The 19,394-nt window shown below is 43.5% G+C and overlaps 1 protein-coding gene across 6 annotated transcripts in view; it reads right to left on the bottom strand.

Moving 5' to 3' along the window:
- FAM180A (family with sequence similarity 180 member A) overlaps positions 1-19,394 on the bottom strand; it is a 99,846-nt gene that overhangs the window by 14,126 nt on the left and 66,326 nt on the right. Inside the window, exon 1 of one of the 6 annotated variants that reach the window (XM_075503597.1) lies at positions 11,992-12,295. The exons of the other annotated variants lie outside the window; for them this stretch is intronic. Coding sequence (XP_075359712.1) covers positions 11,992-12,067 — 76 coding nt within the window. The 5' untranslated portion in view covers positions 12,068-12,295. Of the gene's footprint in view, positions 1-11,991; positions 12,296-19,394 lie in introns of those variants that run through there. 6 annotated transcript variants of the gene reach the window in all.

Raw genomic sequence — 19,394 nt, 5'->3', positions numbered from 1 at the left:
TTACTAATTCAAACACTCCGAAGCTTGCACAATTAAATGTGCTTACTTAGAAAAGTTTTTGCCACCATGTGTACACTCCATGGGTTGTCATTATAGGCTGCTAAAGAAAAATCTTTTGGTCAATCTGACATTTGTTGTCTTGTGCCTAGAGAAGCACTCCTTGCAAAAACTAGACTTCATTTTGTGATAATTCTGCATGACAGTTCTTCCTCAGCTTGGTAGTGATGATGGTCTCCCAGGTGAGCTTAGAGAGATCATCTGGTTATGAACATGTGATTGATATTCATCTTACATCATCTTTATATGACTTCATTTTGTCATATTAGGGGAATTTTATTACTGGTCTTTGGCCATTAGGTAAGAGGTAATCATTGTCTGAGATACTGGAGCACATTAATACAACAAACTAATAATTGATAGGGGTAGATTGACATTTAGCATGGCCACAAAATAAGGCAGGGACTACTTGTCCCCTATTTATACTTATAAATGCTAACCCCAGTAATCTTTAAGTTCTGTTTTGACCTCTGAGCAGTGCGCAGATATTAAGGATGAAGCAGAACGCAAACTAGCTTGTCATGGCTGAGCTCCTTGGACACACTGGATTAGTAGCTGTTACCTATTGCGTTGGGTTACAGAGAGAGACTGACGTGAGTGCTCTGGTTTGTTGTGAAAGGGACACTCAGAAGGTGATTTATAACTTTGTTTAAATAATGCATGCGCTACTTTGTCAACAAAAGCACCCATAAGGAAATGCACTGGGTTTTGAAAACAGGTAAGTAAACTACAACATGTTCAAGTAGCTGCTCCCAGCTGAATTGCAGTGAGAAGGACTAGCACTCTATTCCACCTCAGCAGACAGACTTTCAGAGGGTGCTGAGGTCCAGCCTCGGGTTCGGCAGCATTCGTATACAGAGGCATCAGGGGAAATACTTTAGCTTCTTTGACAGTTTATGTTTTGTTTGGCAACGTGAATTCAACCAGGAGTAAAAAGCTCCTGGGGGACATCACAGATGGGTCTGAAAACCCAGCTGGACATGATACACACTCCCATCTTTGATCATGTAAACAGAAAGAAGGGAAGGGTATAGAGTAATTAAGACACGTGATGAGTTGGTTACATTTACCTCACTGACAAATTTGTGCGAGTAGAAACTGAGCTCTTTGCCTTGATGGTGATATTTTACGTAAGAGTCCCTATATATTCCTTTGGAGGATATATGTGCAAGTGTTGTTCAGCTGTGGAGTTCCCCTCAGCTGGACCACGCTGGCTGTGAGCAGCATGCACAGAGATTAGGGCTGACATAACCGGATGCATGCTGGATCGATGGTCTGTGGCACATGCAGTTAGTCATTCAGGGTTTGAAGGGCATCCAGAAATTCCCAGCAGATGTTCAACAGCCTGCTCCCTAAATACAGTTTCTGCCTAGAAGAGGAATGTCTGTCTAGGGAAATACAATTTCTTATGGCATCCCTAACACTTAGCTATTTGCCAGGCAGACTCTTTAAAGACAGACTTCTTCATCAGCTGGAGCCCACAGCATTTCCCTGTGACCATGAGATATACAGCACCATGGCAAGACAAGCCCCCAGTCTGTGCAATTGCCAGCTCATCTTTCTCAGTCCCATTGCTAAACATTTAAATCCCCCTCTCAGCAATCTGCATTCCTGGAGGATTCCCTCCACCCACAGCATGCAGCATTGCCCAGACCTCAGCCAAATGGCTGCTGTCTTCCCTCTGTGCAGCAGGGCTGGTTTTAGGGAGAGATGGGCACAGTGAGAGACAGGGACATGGTATGGGAAGGCAGGAAGGTTAGATAATGCAGCTAAAATCCCCAATTCTGGGCCAGAATGCAGGTTTTGGCTGTTCTTGATGGTTAACAGAGGACACCTGGTATCTGTAATCCATTCATCAAAACTGGGATTCTCTGAGCTGAGCTCAGACACCGTGCTGCCTGTTCATTTCACCCTGCCTTCTCCCAGGAATCCTGTGTGGAAGCAGGGCCATGTCATCATCCTCCTTCTGCTGGAGAGCCCAACACCGTAGTCACACACTGTCCTTTGCCACTTGAGCCTAACTGGGCCTGATTGTATCTGATTTTTGTTGATTGTATCTGATTCCTGTTATGGGACACCTCAGTGTGGAAAAATCTTTGGGTACTTTTCTACCTTGTATCTTCATGAGGACCCAGCTGAGCTTTAGATTTGCTAAGTGCAAGTTGAGGTAGGTCAACCCATTTGAGCTCTGTTGCCCTGGTGGTAGAAAGCAACAAAACAAGTAGTGTATACTTTTTTTATCATTAGACTTATTACCTTCCAAAACTTTCTGCCAAATTGGCATGGCAATCCAGAAAACCAGAAGTTGCTGCGACTATGACAAATGAAGGGTTTCACTTAACACATGCTGTACTCTATTAGGACGTCTATAAGTCGTATTTAACTGGAAATGGAGTTTGTTCAGTGCCAAGCCCTGAACAATTGCAGTAAATAAAAATGAGGCTTGCCTTATATGTCTTTTATTTTAGGAGAGGGATTAAGACACAAACAGTTCCCTCAGACATAAAATCTTAATTTAATAAAGAAATTCAATAAACATTTACTTTGTGTTTCTTCAGAGCCAGGCATAAACAAAAACGTAATGTCATGGCTGTGAGCATTATGAAAACCAGGAGGAAACTGAAGGCTTGCAGAACTTGATCCATTCCTCCAGGGACTGATAGGGGGAAAGAGGGACTTGTGCAGCTGTGGCACTGTTACTATGACTGGTGTTAATGGGAAAGCTTCACTGATGTTAATGGGAAATGCTGTAGCCCCATAGCCCTGTAAAAGAGCAAGTTTCTTGCAACTTCCATGGAATAAAACAGGCTGTTTCTTGGGCAGTGGAAGAGTCTTTTTGCATACCTACATAGTTTAGAGAGCTCAAAGGGAGGCAAAAAAGAAAGAGATGTGCAGAGACCTCGACATATTGCTGATTCAGTAGCAGTAATTTTAACTTTTATATTGTGACCAGTGGTGAATTGCCCAGACTAGTGTATCTCAATATCCTGGTGTGCTGAGAGGCTGGTGGGGACCAGAAGCAAACACGAGTCCTGCTTACATGAGAAAAAGGCAGTGCCAGCTCCAGAGAAATGCAACCATCCCATGAGCCTGGGAAGCAGATGGATAAGATGAAGACCAGCTGTGACAGGTGGACATCTTCTGAAGGGTGCATTCAAATGGGGATGCTACCCTGATCTTAAATGTATGTGTGCTTTAATCTTTCCCATCCACATTTATCACATTTTCTCTCTCTCCACACTTTTCCTTTCTCTTCCTCTTTTCCTCTCATTCATACTACTTCCTTCCATTTGCCATTTTTACCTCCAGCTTTTTCTCTATTCTTTCTCAGCATCTCTGCCTTTTGCCTTTGCCTCTCATCTCCCTCTCTGTGGCTCAAATAAGCCCTGCCAGACTGGAAAGTCTGTACTCTTTCCAAGATAGAGAAGAGATGAGAAGCATCGGCTCTGTTTGGGGCATGCCACCACCTGCCAAATAGATGGAGATGATGAAATCCTGAGGTTCTGGCTTGCAGCAGATGACCACATCCAGTCCTATGCAGTTTACTCTCTTCACAATTAGGCAAAACCTGACCAAAATGTTCTGCTCTCCCAGTGCCCTGTCAGGGGGTGGGGGGGTCATGCAGGCAGTGCAGGAGACCTTGTGCATTTGGGTCTCCAACACAAGACTGCAGCACAGCATTGCCCTTCCGCTGTCCCATTTCCTCCCAAATAACCTCTGAGCTTTGAACAACTTATTTTTCCCTTTCTCAGCAACTTTTTTCAGCTACCCACCTGGCTCCTCCTGAGCAGAGAGAGACTCAGTGAGTTTGGAGGCTGGCTCCTGGCTGGTGACCTGTTTCCCTGTGGCTGGGGAGGAATTTCCAGAGGATGAGTGGTATGCGTGCCGATCTCAGGGGAACTGGGGAGCTGCCAAACCTAACCGGCAAACTGGGCCAGGAAAGGCCCCACACATGCTTTCACCAGAGGAAAGGAATGTTTGTGGAAACTGGGAATAGTGGAGCTTATTTAACTCTGCGCCTCTCCTTCTCACATTCTTCTTAGTCTCAAGCCCAGAACTGAGCTCGCCCTGCCACAAGCACCGCAATAGAGAGACAAGAGGAGCTGGGTTATTGCTGCAGCCTGGAGCACCTCAGGGGAGATAAAAAGAGCTACCGGCTAAGGGTTAGCCACTGAGTAGGTGCAGACTCAGGGTAGTTTAATGTCTCCGTATTAGCAAGTATGCTGTGGGGGATATATCATAAAGCTGTCATAGCAATAGCAAAATTAAACAGGATTTGGGGGTAATGAGACACGGGAACAATAGAGGCATACAGGTTCACTTCCTCTGCTTTCTTTCCTTCCAGTGGGAAAGAAAACCCCATAGATGACTGTCCCCTTGGGGACTTTTGTATATGCGTCTCCCCACAAGTGTATTTGCAAGCTTATCCTCAAGTTGCTTTTTTTTTTCCTTTTGTGATGCTTTGATAATTTTCCTCCTCTGCTTCCCACCATCAGCTATCCATGTAGCTGACCTGGATGAGCTTCACCCATGCTAGTGCCATTTTGCTGAAAAACACTTTAACCAACAAATAACATGTTTGGGCTGCAAGATTTTAACAATCAGGGTTACTACAGGAAACCAAATTCCAGATAATGACCAAGATTGTGGCCTCACTCCTGAGAGTGGCAAAACTCCCTTTGACTTCAGTGGTGCTGGTTTGCACATTTCAGTGCTTTTAAAGTTAAAGCAAGGAGCAGACTGGTTTGCCCACTTCAAACCAAGACACTCGCACAGCTCCCTGTTTTGCTGCAGCCAGGCCCATGTACCCAGCTAGCTTCTCTGCCTCTTGGATGGACTCAGCTCCCTTCCGCAGAGTCACCGGGGTGCAGAGGGCGAGTGCGTGGTTTTGCAGAGCCCTGGTTCAAAGTGGGTGCAGGCTGTGCACGCGGGCAAGCACCAGTGTTCATCTCCAGCACCCCAGGCCGGCCCTATGGGTCCTGCCCTGCCGTGAACCCAAGCACAGGCACTGCGTGCGAAGTTAATTGCTCCACCGCTCAGCGCTTTACCTCAGCAATTTACATCTTGCCTGTCACTATTTGAGTAATCAGAGCCTCTGCAGCCTGGTGGTGTTCATTAAGACCTGCTGACTTTCCTTTCAATGACATTGTACTATTCAGTGCTTCTGACAGGATTTCTTTCTGCCTGAGAAGTCATTATGCTCCTGCTGAATCTGGCATGGTCTACCCCAAGAAAACAAGAAAAGCACTTTATGCTTCAGAAACATAATAAAAAGAAAAATCACCACTATTAACAACATACAGGACTATCCGCACACAGTCATCCTGGAGAGATCCGGGGCAAGTGGTTTAATTACTCCGTGCTTCACAATGAAAAGGGATGCTAGCGTTTCCTCCTTAATTACACTGGAAGTTCTTTGGAGAAGGAAAGATTTTTTCTACTCTGTTTGCATAATGCCAGGTACTGGTGGGGTCTCTGGGCCCAGCAGTTGAGTATAAGATAATCAGGAGAGGATTCACAGAGTGCTCTACAGTCTTTGCATGTGTACATGAGTCATTTCATTCCTAACAGAGCTGCTTCGCCTATGGAAGGGAACATTGGCTTAACAGCATGCATTAAGAGCAGTGAGGCAGTTGTTAAAGGGGAGGTGAAGGGAGCTATTTCCATGTGAAAGTGTAAGGAAGGATTTGAATGGCAGGAGGTGCTTCTGAGCTGGACTTTGGTTGGGACATGAGGACCCTTGTGCAAACTGATCCAGATCCCATGACAGTTCTATACCTGGGACTGAGGCAAATAGATGGGACACTACAGCATGCAGGAATCCTAAAAAAATGACCAAAGTGGCAGCAAATGTCTTACTGACTTGCCAGTCCTCAGTACTGGGATGGAACTGGGATCACTGAGAAGATTCCAGTGGTGTCACTTTCAGCTCATAGCTCTCACTGACTAAGACTATAGCACATATCAAAGAGAAAACAGCTTTTCCTCATGTGTCTTCCTCTTGTTGCTTACCCAGATTTGCTCAAAATCGTCTAGCTCCTTTCTCTTTTTAACTTTTGATTCTGTCAACCAGTTTATGACTCTATGAGCTGTAAGCTTTAGCCATTTTTTGGCTGCTTTCTGTGGTGAAAAGAGCCTCAGAATCACTTAGATCCTTCCTTTCTAACAGCATGACTGCTTTTATAGAGTACAATATCCATCTGTGATCTAAATGAAAATGTGGAAGCTTCTATAATCTATCTTCCCTCTGATCTCATCACAGTTTAGCGTCATTGCCCTAGAAGAGATTATAAACTTTGATTTTTTTTGAGCATCCTTTGTATGTCTTTCAGTTTCAGGTATCCACTGTGAATTCTGATTTGGGGATCATCCTCCATGCAGGTTAAATTAATTAAGTCTGTCCCAAAGGAGCATTTGGGGAATCAGGACGTGCTAGAAAGGATTTTGATTACAGGTGCAGCCCTACCCTATTGGATATTTATCCTACGCAGGTTAAATCCATTCAGAGACTGTGACATTCTAGCTACCTTTCACAACACCAAGCAGCTTTCCCAGGTACTAATAACTAATCCCTTTTCAACCCCTTCGTCAGTTCTCTCCCTGCTCCTCCTGCAATAGCGCTTTGTTTAATAGTTTCAGACTGCCACCGCAGCTAACCCCCAGGGGATCTGCCACAAGGAATGGGAGGGCCACGTCTGCACGGCACAGCAAAGCACAGGGCAGAGGTGTCAGAGCCAGAAGCAGGATGACCACATCAGTGTGGCACTGGGTCCAAGCAGGTGATCCCTGTTGAAAGGCAGAGCTCATTCCCTTGGGCACATGCCATGCACGTGACCATCACCCCGCTGGGACAGCAGCGGGAGTCCCTGCACTGTCCTGTGGTGTGCGGAGCAGGCAGCTGGCCTCCGCCCTGGGTCTGTGATCTCTGCTCCACACACCGTTGTGCCATGCAGATATCCTAGTTGCCTCCTTAGTTCGTTAATTCTCAAATATTTTCCAGGCCTGCTTGAAGATACATTTTTGTCTTTGCTTTCTTCTAATTTCTTAAAGGGCAGAAAATATTCTTCTAATGCCTCCTTCCTACTACTTACGGTGTAGGACAATTTGTTTTTTAAGGATCTATTTTAAGGTCTATGGCGTACATTTATACTCACCTTTTATACAGCTCTTTGCAAAGGAATTTAGGAAGTAAAAACATAGGTATATAAATTGTCTTCTTCAGGTTACCCAGCTGCAAAGCTAATTCCTCTGAATTTCAATCCCAGACTGCCCTTCAGGCAGTGCCTCCCTCTCTTTACAGATACAGTTGCAATACTTGCAATAATTTGCATCAGGCAAATAAACCCCCAGACCACGAACTCCAGCCTACATTCCCAGGAACTGGTATAGACTTATAGAACAGACTCGGGGAAAAACCGCTGCTGCAGATCGGTCAAGCCTTTTGCAGCTCCAGTGAGGTCACTGGAATGGGTCCAACAAGCAGGGAAGTTGGGGCAGTTGAGGCAGTTTTCCAAGTGATCACCTGGGAGCCAAAGAAAAGGGAAATATTGCATTTTCTCCGTAAGAAGGAACATTCTTTACACAGCCAGGCTTTGACAGAGTTGGCTCTGTTTCATAACATTTCATATCTTTCATTGTTTTATGTGCACTACATATTTTAAGAATTGGATAACAATGGCTTTATGAAAATTAAAGGAAGTTAAATAGATATTGCATTTTAAAAAGTTCTTGTAGCCAGCCCAGCTGGTGTAATTTCTTTTTACCCTTGGACCAGACCTTTGGAAACCTCAGCACGTCCTAAATAAGCGAAGACCATAACCTGGTATACTCAAGGCCCGCTGGGCATATAGGTGTATATGTGTTTGACCATTTGTGTTGTAATTACATGCTGTGTTCAGGCCACATTCCCTTTGCTCATGCTGTCCAAGCCAAAAATGTCAAACAAGTATTACTGTCAGCAGTGGAATCCCAGAAGTTGCTCAAGAAGGGAGTGCCTGGCTGTAAGGATGCAATATGAGACGGGGGGGGAAGAGAGGCAAATAAGGTCAAAGGTGTGGGGATGCAGTGCATGCCCTAATCTCCAAGGCACTCATCCTTTGCCTACACGGCAAGATCACCAGCAACCTGGCATGCAGCAAGTGATCACAGAGTATAGAATATGTTAAACACTGCTTCCTTATAAAAGGACTGGCTGGCCTTCTAGCAACAGCCAGTCACTCTTTCTCTTCTACATAGTCCTCCCTCTCCTGGCACTGGAGAGCTGCCAGCCTGCTGTAGCTAAGCCCACAAGCAGAAGCAGCCTGTAAAAGTTGCTCATGCAGCAGCTGCTCCATCAAACTCACAAACTCAGTTGCCACAACGCTAGAGCAAATACTAAAAGTTTGCACAGTTGTGGGGAAATCAAAGAGGATGGGCCTTCTGTTCTTCCAAGGAATTCCTTCTGTAGAAAGCCTCTAAGGAGAACAAACTGTTCCCTTGGTGTTACAGAACAATCATTTGACTTTCACCAAGCACTAGAGACTGGGTACAAAATAATGCATGTGGGCCAGATAGATCTGGACGTGACAGTAATACTGCTTTTGAGGTCTGGAAGGCACAGCACAACCATTCTCCAAAAGCATGAAACCTCAGTGGTGCTAATATAGCTAATACATCCTTTTCTCACTGATGGGTGAAAAGAGTTTTACCTTCTTATTTTGTGTCTTTCAACACAAAAGCCTTTCCTCCTTTTCCAGCCTCCACTGAGGAGCAAACTTACCATTGCAGCTGCTTCCCCACTGTCCAAGAAGCCACAACCACAAGAAATCGTACTGCATCTTCACTCCCTGAGCAACCATGTAGCAAGCATGCTACTGTTTGTGTGACATTTATTTGCATCAGGAAGCCCTTTCAGCAAATAAACTACAGCCAGCTGAGATGAAACATGCTGATAAGGATTGACTTAGGGTTTCTCCTCAGGGAGCAGGCAATTCTTATAATCCAGAAGCTAACTTCTGCTCTGCAATCTATTGGTACTCGTCAGAGCAGTTTGGTGAAAGCAACTGGGTGGGAAGCAGTGACACTGTCTCCGGTTACCACGGCTGCATGGATTTTTTTGTTTATTTTTATTGTTAGAGAACAGGATTTGTTCCTTGGTTTCTCCAGCAACAACATCTTTTAAGATCTGAAATTCTTATTTGGGACCTTCAGAAATTAATATGACCTCACCACTGCCATCGCATAGGGAATATCACTCAGTAGAGACCTCACATTACCTTTTCTCCCTAGACAGGTGCTTCTCAAAATCTGAGAGGGTAATACCACGCAGCTAAGCCTACAAGAGGCTCAAGGAAACCTGAGATGATGACAAGCAAATTATTTCATCACCACTCAGGATCTTTTCTTTATTATTCTGAACACGTCCATCCTAGGGAACAAGGTTTGCCTGTGACTTCTTGACCAATGTCCACAGCTGGATCTAGGCAGGCTGAGGAGTGTGTGAGATTTTTAAAGAAAATGGCTGAGGGAGTAAAAAGAAAGGGGGGGGAAAAAAAAAAAGAAAAAAGCACTCAGTTTTCCTGCCAGAAATGCTTTTTTTTCCATTCATTGATGCTCGTAAAAGCAAAAGGAAAAGGGAGGTGGCAGTCTGGAGTTCCCACTCACCAGTCAGCACAAGTATGTTCATCTTTCCTCACGTCTGACTTTTTTCTTGAGCAAGAGCTTAAATACTTGGTTACAAGGGCTGGCCATCCAAGGCTGCCCCAGTGCTCCTTAGTGAAAAACAGTAAAAGCTAGACTGCGTTTTATCCAATATTGACTGTTCATTTCTATTGCAAACAACAACTGTTGATAATTAAAGCAGGATCCTTTGTCCTACTGTTTTGTAAACAATCTGGACTACTAGTCAACATGGAGATGATATGCAGATCTGTCTTTCATTTCCATCAGAGCAGATGCTGATCTGTCTTTGCTTTTCCATTGCAAAACTCAGATCAGGAGTTGGATAAGACTTAAATGACTGAGGTTTAACCCAGACAAGAGTCAGTTGTCATTTGTGGAGGGAGGGAAGAGCTCTGAGTGTGCAGAAGGGTGTGTTGTGCCTCTGTACTCAAATTTCCTCTTAGGTTTCTAGGCAATTAAAAAATTAGGACAGTGCTTTGGCCTTCTAGATACTGTAGATTAGGATGGCATTGGTTGGGCTGACACATAGATAGTTTAGGGGAGTGGAGGTTCTCTGAAGTAGCTGTTGTAGAAGGAGTCATGCCTCTAAAACATATTTGGAGCTGAATAGTCCCAGCACCTGTGGAGAAGAAATCTGGTTTCCTCCTCAGCAGATGTCTGTATACAATATTGGTGAGAACTGAACTCCTTATCACAACAGGGAATGAATCTTCTCTTCCCTCTGAAGTGTCCAAAAAAAAAGCTCTAGAGCTTCCAGCTTGAAAACAATCTGCTTTCCCAAAAGGCACAATAGAGTTCTGATGTTTTGCTTTAAATATTCATGGTGATTAAAATTAGACTTTAATAGTTGCATGGATACCTTTTAGGGTTGTGTTGTTGTTGTTTAATTAAAATAAGTGTGTTAGCAAAAGTGAAGAACATCCTTAAATTGCATAGTGATTATTCCATGGAAATGAACCCCTTTCTTTTTGCTTTTTTTTCCATTTCTGGAAAAAGGTGGCCTCATTCTTCCAAAAGGTAGGGTTGGTTTTTTTCATATATGCAGATCTAATTCTGATTTCTTTACCTTTTTATGTGTCATCCCTGGAAAAACAAACTCTTATCTACAGAATTAAGGGATTTTATGATGACAATTGGTGTCATTACCTCTATTATACAGTAAGAGAAAAGTAAGGTACATGAAGGTATAATGACTCATCCAGTATCATCCAAGAGGCTGGTGGAAAAGCTGGGGAAAGAACCTGCCATTCTGAGTCCCAGGTCAATGCCCTGTCAGTGAGCCCCCACTAACTGTAAGGAACAATTAAGCATTCATGCAATCTTAGCAGAATTGCATAGCTCTTCATTGCTTCATTCAGCCATTGCCTCCCCTGCAAAATTAAAACCGAACCCAAAGAGCAGACTGGAAAGGAACCAGCTATAATGAGGAAGACATGGGAGACTGGGGTGGGAAGGGGGGCATCTGAATGCTTGATTTTTTAACAGACTCTTTTAAATATCTGTGAATTTCAGTATCAGAACCAAATAAATCTTTTGGGAGGTGTTTCCTTTCTCCACTTCCAGCAGCTACCGAACCTGTGCCAAATACCGGAGGAGAGAATAAAACAAAAAAGGGAAAGGACATCATCACTAGCTTTTAAGCAAGCATCTCCTAGGCAATCCAATAGTCCCAAACCGTTTCATATGTTACTGTCACACACTTGAATACAAAGACGTCACAACTATATATTGTCATATTGGCAGCTGAAGCCTGATAACACCGCAGGTAGCTTTCTCGATGTTGTATGTACTAGTCTGTCAGAGTAGGGTCGTAGGCATTTCTAGGCACCTTGCATAATCCAGGCATTGTTGTGTTTACTATTACTGGGTATCTGCCTGGTGGAGCAGAAGATTATGCCACCTGTGACTGCAAAGGCTTTTTCTCTAAGCTTTCATGACCTATAATTTTTGTTAATGCAGGACAAAAAGGAGAAGGACAGAGAAAGAAAAAAGTGAGAAAAGAATGTAGTTTTGGTTCTTGGGACATTTTATATATATATATTTGTATTATAATAGAATACATACATCATTTTACCTTTATGCACTTATGCATGTGTATTTTTCTATTTATCTAATAATTATTTAGCTGACCTGTTTAATGGAGAAAAAGAATTCCAGAATTGGGAGGGACAAATTTTATATATATGTATATATATGTATAATGGAACATAATTTCAGACCAAATCTACAAACTCAAAGTTTTCTCTTAAATAGTTTTTCATGTTTAAATCTTACCTCTGCTCCATCTGTGGGTCACAGTGGCATGAGCACTGTAATAGAACAGCAGCAGCAGCAAAGTCTTCCAAAGCATCCTTCTCTTTGAAATACGTATGTCTAGCTGTATAGTAGCTTTTTAATTTCCTACCTCCTTTCTTTTCAGGAATAAATAAATGGCTTTTCCTCTCCCCCTCCCCCTTTGAAGGAGAACCCGTCTGTTCTTCTGAGTACAGCTGAAGTCAGTGTGCCGCTCCTCTCCCAAACCGAGTCTCCTCGGGATCAGGAAACTTACTTTCACAGACAGACTTTGTTTTTATCCACATCTGGAATGACTCATGGTGCATGTGAGTTTGCTGGCAGCTGTGCGAATAAATATCATTACATTTTTGTAGTTGAGTTTCATTTGTTATATGGGCCAGTTGAAATTTATTTTTGTCCAATAAACAGCCACAACTAACTTCATTAAAGGACACTCCTGCTCTGTAGCTACTCCTCTGTAATGCAGGGGGCTATATACTAACCCATGTCTGAGGTGAAAGCCTCCTCTGGAATGATGTACAGCTACCATTGGATGCTTAAGTCAGGGAGCAGGGCATGTGCTCTGCAAGAACGTTTTGCTACTGTGCTTCATATAATCACTCCTTTAATAAGAACATATAATGCCGCATTTAGACTTTAGTTCTGCAAGTCAAGTCCCGGCCTTTTCCTCCATTTGGCCAGTGCAGAGAACAGGAAGGTCCAAATCCTTAACTGGCTCTCTTCAACAGTACTGTGGGGAACAGTGAGCAATCCTAAGGACAATCTACAATAGCCAGGCTGAATGTGGAGAGGTGATGCTGAACAAAAAGGCTACTAATAAATGTCTCCTTGCTGACACTGGGCCCAGGGAAGACAACAGTGGAAGCATTTATCCCGGAGCGACCCAGCATGGAGGAAGCTGCAGGTATGTACTGTCCCTGGCACAGCTTCAGCAGCAGCACCAGCGGGCGCTTTGTGGGAATGCAGCACTGGAATAACAGCAGGTTGCTGTGTGTTGGAACAGACCGATGAAAAACAGGAACGCAAGGAGTATTTAGCAGAATCAAGGGATAGGGGGTACTCCATTTGGTGCCTAGAAGTGATGAGTCTAATTCTTTTCTTTTATAGGTGAGTGTAAGCCAGGAACAAATCCACAGGCATCCATGAATTTACACTGGTGTAAAACTGGCACATAAGAAAGGCGACTCCAGCTCAGAAGGTATAAATAGAAGAATTAAGGGGAAGGACCAAGAGCTGGAACGACAGAGGGCACTGTAGCTCAGAATTAATGGGCACTGGCAGGAAGGCATGGAGAAAACCTGTTCAGCTCCTGTCTGCCTCATGCCAAAGTCTGGCCTTAAGCCTCAGTCCCTTCATTCTTCTCTGTCCCAGCTTCAAGTAACACCAGCTGTAAAGGAAGGAGGAGGGTCAAATAAGGTTGTCTTGCTTAAGGCGACTCCACTTCTTTTCCTACATGTACAGATTTTCCTATGCTCAGACTGCCTCAGGTTACTCCCACATGAACAGCACATGAATGTAAGACAGTATTTACATGCCAAGGAGATGACAAAAGGTGTAGCTCAAGCAGAGGGTGGCTAACTAACTCTCTCGCTATATACACTTCTTGTTACCATATATATTAGGGAGGGGTCTGAATGCAAGGTTAAAGCTTGGGGTGGGCTCACTCATATGTATCTGTCCAGAAATTATGGAGCTGGAGTAAACTAGTTTTATATTCCCTAGAGCAGGGGAGAGAAGGAGAGATGCCACAAGAGGATGATTATTCCTACCTAGCTCAGATAACTCACTTAGGACAGGACGAGTTGCTCTCAGTCATCAGCATGGCCAATTCTGAGATGATGTGCATCAAGATGATTTGCATCAAGAAGGTGCAAGTTGCACCATAGTAAGGGGATAATGATCTGTCAACCGCTGAGGAAAAAACATTGTGGTATAAGTCCTACTGGAAAGAGTTCAACCAGTAGGGAGGGCTTGAGGAAGTACACTTTAATTTAGTAAACCACCTTAGTGAAAGCCCTCTAGCAAGCAAATGCAGTGGGTATAGGTGGCTTCATTAATTTAACTACATCAGCCTAGCTACTCTGGCACAATGATCAGCAGGGTCTGTGAACAAGATGTTTCAAAGTCAGGTAGATAAGGGAGAAGCAGCACTTAGGATGTGCATTGCAGGCTTGAGAAATGAAAGAAAATTACAAGAAAACTTAAAATCCTGTGGAGTAACAAAGGAACACATTTTCAGTGGTATTTGGGGAGTGGAAACTCTTCTGAGGTGCTGTATCATTTCATTGTTTACATCTAAAGAAATAGCAGCCGATAGAGAGGATGAAGGAGGTCAGATGGGCTCTGTCCCCCTCTAAACCAGAACTGGAACTATTTTGCAGAAGGAGTCCTGCAGGATGGCTCTGCCTCCTGGCTGCCAGCAACGGGACATTTCCTCTGCTCATTGTCACTGATTAATAGATTCTGTCTAGAAAAGGAGAGGATAAGAATCCCAGGAATTTCCTTCCCTAATCTTCCTCTCCACCTCCAGCCTCTGGAGCAAGCACCCTAAGAGCAACAGAGGAGCAGCAGCTCAGAGAGACAGAAGAGATGTGTGATAAGACTGGCATACAGGTCAAAGGGATATGAGAGTATGAAATAATTACTGATCTCTCCTTTTTCAGACCCTGGAGATGTTGCTCTGAAGCTACATAATATGTGATATTATTATTATTATTATTATTATTATTATTATTATTATTATTATTGTTGTTGTTGTTGTTGTTGTTGTTGTTGTTGTTGTTGTTGTTATTGTTATTATTTTCTTAATCTGAGTCTGGCTACAGAATCCTCTTTAGCAGCCTTTTTCTTATCTGAGCTCAAATACAAACTCTCCCCATCTGTGGTTCAAGGCCCCACTCCTCGGTGCAGTCTTCAGGTGTTCCAGCTCTGACTGCTTCTCTGAGTGTACCACAACTGTAGGGCAAATTTGACTTTAAGACTGTGACTGATGCACTTACACCTGTTTTCTTACAGGAGATGCAGCTGTAAATGTAACAGGTCCATGTAAAATAACGACTGCTTTCCCTGTGGCAACTCCTCAAGAAGTGTAAATGCCCCTTTCCCCCCTTAAAACTGTAGATCTTTTTCTCTCCCATATGGATGTATATACACAGAGAGTCATATCTTCCCTATTAAAAAGCCCTCTAGATGAATCCAGGAAATAAATCTTTCAAGCATGCTCAGGGCACTTCAACTATAAAGCTTCTATTCATCTCATGACTATATTTTATTAGATAGTTGCTCAGTTTCAGCTCAAGGCAGTTTCTGCCTATGCTGGAGGTTTGAATCACTGCAACTATAATGAATGCTGAAGCAGAGTAGAAATCCTCACTATTTATAAATATTAAACACTCCTAGATTGCTTTGGAAGTATTGAGCAGAGGAGCTTTATGGTGAAGAATTCACCTGGTGAATGTGCCTGGTAGGAGAGGGTGCCGTGCTGCTGAGGCCAGGAGGCTGAGAGCTGGTCTGCTGGCTGGTCAATATTCAGGTCTTAAATCAGTGTAGTGCTAGACACTGTCACAGTCATGTTAAGGTGAATATTTATGTTTTACCAGTTCTCATATATTTAAGTGTCAGAGCTGTGAGTCCTCCAGTGCTCTGACTATCTGCGAGACCTTTCAGGCACAGGAGAGGTGTGACTAACTGCTGCCTCTGGCAAGCTGTTTGAGGTGAAAATGGACATTTATGCAACTCTCAATGATATGACTAGATACCAAGGGAGCAGCTTTTCCATTTGATTCCTCCATCCTGATGCTGTCAGTGAGTGTCTGTACACACTGCTACTCCCACACAGTCTTTTTAAGAAACCTGGAAGTAGGGCAGGGAGGAAAGAAGTGGGTGAAGACCAAACAGGGAAGCTACCAGCTGCCTTTTTGCAGCCTATGCACAGTGAGAACAGAGAGCTGGTAGTGGTACTCCAAAGCTGTCCTTCCTTCCCATCACACATGCTGTCATGGTGAAAGGACAACTTCAGCAGGCTGGTAGTGTAGAAACCCTGCATTTCCCAGTGGATGCTCTGGAGCAACCGGTGCTTCAGGTGAGGTGCCCTTATGTGTCCTCTTTAGTAGCTCATTGTGTGAAATAACTTACGAGCTAAAAAGAGAATAGAAGGGGAAACAAGGCAATGGGTGATCCAAGATCAGCAGCCTGTCGGTCTTTCAAGAAAAATAATCTCTTTTTCACGGGAGAATACCAGCTCATGATGTCAGTTCAGCGTTGGCTTTGATGAGCTTCTGCCAAACCCAAGGCAGGGTTGCAGTCTGCCCTGACACCTCAGTTGCTGTGAGAGTCCCTTGCAAAACTATCAAACAGACAGATATTTTTTAGATTTGCCCTGTTTCAGTCAGAAAACAGAGTGTGTGCAGGGAGGAAGTTCCTCTGAACCAGAAACTCTGCTCTGCAGCCAGAGCCCTGCCCTGCACCAGAAGCAGCGCAGCATCTGCCTGCTAGTATGCCAGCACAGTGGAACAATATTGATGCCTGACACAGACATTGGTCTCCTTCCCACCATAGAGATGGATAAATGGAGACATACACACAAAGTGACTCACTCACTGAATGAATTGACAGTAGAGCTGAGGATAGAAACCAAGAGCTGATCCCTTCCTCTGCCCAAAATATAAGGCCCCGATCTGGCACTGCAGCAGTTCACACAGCACCAGTGCCATCTACCAAAAAGAGAAAGTAGCTTTCACAAAAGGCCAAGAAATACCTTCATAACTAGGAGCACAAAGAGAGAAAAAAATAGCTGTACACAAGCTCCCAGGAGAAGAAAAGTTCTTTTGAAACTGGCTTTTGAACCTCATTATCCATAATGACTCTTGCTGGCCCCTCAGCCAAGGTTGCAGCTTCCTGCAGCAACAGTTTGGATGGCAGAATCTCACCAAGCCTCAAAGCAACAGGAGCCAGGATGAACCTTACATAGCCATACAGTGCAATGGAGTTGTAAGTTGGAAGGGACTTTGAGGCATCTTTTAGTTGTCCTTCTGCCCCAGAGCTCCCTTGCTACCTTGATCTAGCTGCCTCACCTCACATTCACAAGAGCACTTAGCTGTTGAGCTGATACATTACAGATCTACATTTAAATAACCAAAACTTAAATCCTGCCCATGCAGCTTTGCAGATATCTGAATTCCTTGTGTGCCTAAGCTTCCCCTGTGAGGCTCCTTAAATGCTTGTATCACTGTATCTACTTTGAAAACATTGAGACGCTCGTATCCCATTTCATATTTCAAACAAAATATTGAGACTTGTCTTAACATTTACAAAAATATATGACTGCAAATGCCCCTTCTCAAGTCCCATGTTGCACGTTTCAGTTTTTTTCCACATAATCAGGAAGCAGATGGGGCACACATTTTACTCTGTGACTTGATTGTTTGAGAAGTCGCCTGCTTTGTAAGGTGTCCTGGCTCAGATCCTTTCTCTGCCTGAGGAGATGTGAATACATACCACAAGAGATGACTCTAAGACCTGAATTACAGGATCTTCTGGGATGCAGCTTTTCAACTCTGTTGCTGAATCTGTTACTATCTGCGGGAGGTAATTAAGTATTTGTTGTGGCAGAGAGAAGGAATGTGAGGATGACTCTTTCACCATGATCACAGCACTCACACATGAGACACAGATCTTACCACCTACCCATCTTTTTTATTTGGAAGCAGGATACGTCCCATTGATAATTCATTATTCATCAGGCTCATATAAAAGATGAAAGTTCAAGTTGGGTCAGGAAGAAGAGGTATTTGAATCCAGGTTCTTGGTTCCTAGTTGAGTACACTAACTAATTAACTAAGAAGAGATCCCTCTCCTGTTTTAGATATAAAAAGTCAGGAGAGGATTCATGTTTACAGTGAAAACCTGAGCAGAGGCAAATAACTCCCACTAGCTTTAAGCTCCAAAGAGACACAAAATTTAATATGCCCCTTTCTCCCTGGTATTTCCTCTTGAATAGCATAGATGGTCTCTGTGTTTCAGCCTGGATTATGTGAATCATTCTCAGACATCAGGCTTTCTCCCCAGGCACTGTACAGATAGCCTAGATACTGAAACCGGGGCTGTGAATACAGCTCAGAGCGAAGTTAAGCATGCTCATAGTTAAGTCCAGCAATGCTGAGCCAGGGTCTCTCCTAAATCAAGACCTCATAAAACTGATGTGCTAGTAAGGCTGCCTTGGTCAAATGTGTGCTGCACTACACAAAAATTAAGGATGCCACTTTTTTCCCCAAATTTTCAAGACAATATGCAAGGGTTTTTTGGTTCAGTTCCTCAAGCATCAGTCACGGTAGTGCTACTCACACCAACCCACAGAGGAAGGAGCATGGAGATACAGTAGTCAGCAGAAGCTAGCATGGAAAGTCACTGATGGGAGTCTGACTTCTTTCTCTTGTTGCACCTTATAAAATACAGACTGTTAATTTTCTTTGTGACTGCTAGGGCAGTTGCTGATGTAAATCGCCAGAGGTAAAACTACCTTAGAGAATCTGTGCTGATTTGTAAGAGCTTATAAGCATGTAGTCCTTGCTGGGTAATGCAGCATAACCCTTTTGGAAAATTAAACTTTTCAAAGATTCCATCAGTTCTGCTTTTTTGCAACCTGTTGGCCGCCGATGTAAGCTCCAGTGGCACGAAGCCAATGCAAACACCAAGGCCATGACTTGCAGTTAAGCAACAGAAAATGCTGTTAGCAGTGCTACTGTAGGACGAGGTCTGAAATGAAGCAGACAAGAATTTTCTGTCACAAATCACTGCTAATATCATAAAGGAAGGTCAGCTATGCAGAGAATTTCCTGCCTTTCAGCCTAGAAAGTCAATAATGACAGCAGTGAACATTCACAGGGGGAATTTTATGATTAAATCCTCAGAATAGCAGAAAAACCAGTCTCTTCAGTAAATATAGCCATGAAATGTTAAATCCAAAACAAAATGAAAACAGAGCTTGAAAATACAAAACCAAGAATAACTGATGCTATCTCCAGAGCAGAGAGAAACACCGAATGATAAACATAAGCTCATTAACACAAGTCATTACCAAGAACAGCCAGACCAGACCTTTCTACAGATTTTATGTTTGAGAGTATAACCCTAGATTCATTAGTGGAAATTGTGGATGGAAATTGTCCTAGGGTAAAGAGAGAGGCAAAGGCTTTGGCTAATAATTATAAAACTAAGAGATTAGAAACACACTAAAGATGGATTATGTGGTGATAGTATTAGAGGTGGGGTGTAATGCAGTGGCATTATGTAAAGGGTCAAACGGGAGTGGGATGAAGCTGGATCATACAAAGAGGATGACAGAAGAGGGGTGGGATTAAGAATGAGCGCCAGATGCAGATGAG

The sequence above is a fragment of the Mycteria americana genome, chromosome 1, assembly GCF_035582795.1.
Source record: "Mycteria americana isolate JAX WOST 10 ecotype Jacksonville Zoo and Gardens chromosome 1, USCA_MyAme_1.0, whole genome shotgun sequence".
Classification (NCBI taxonomy): Eukaryota; Metazoa; Chordata; class Aves; order Ciconiiformes; family Ciconiidae; genus Mycteria; species Mycteria americana.
Note: the sequence above shows the minus strand (reverse complement) of the source record. Positions and strands in the feature narration are given on the sequence as shown.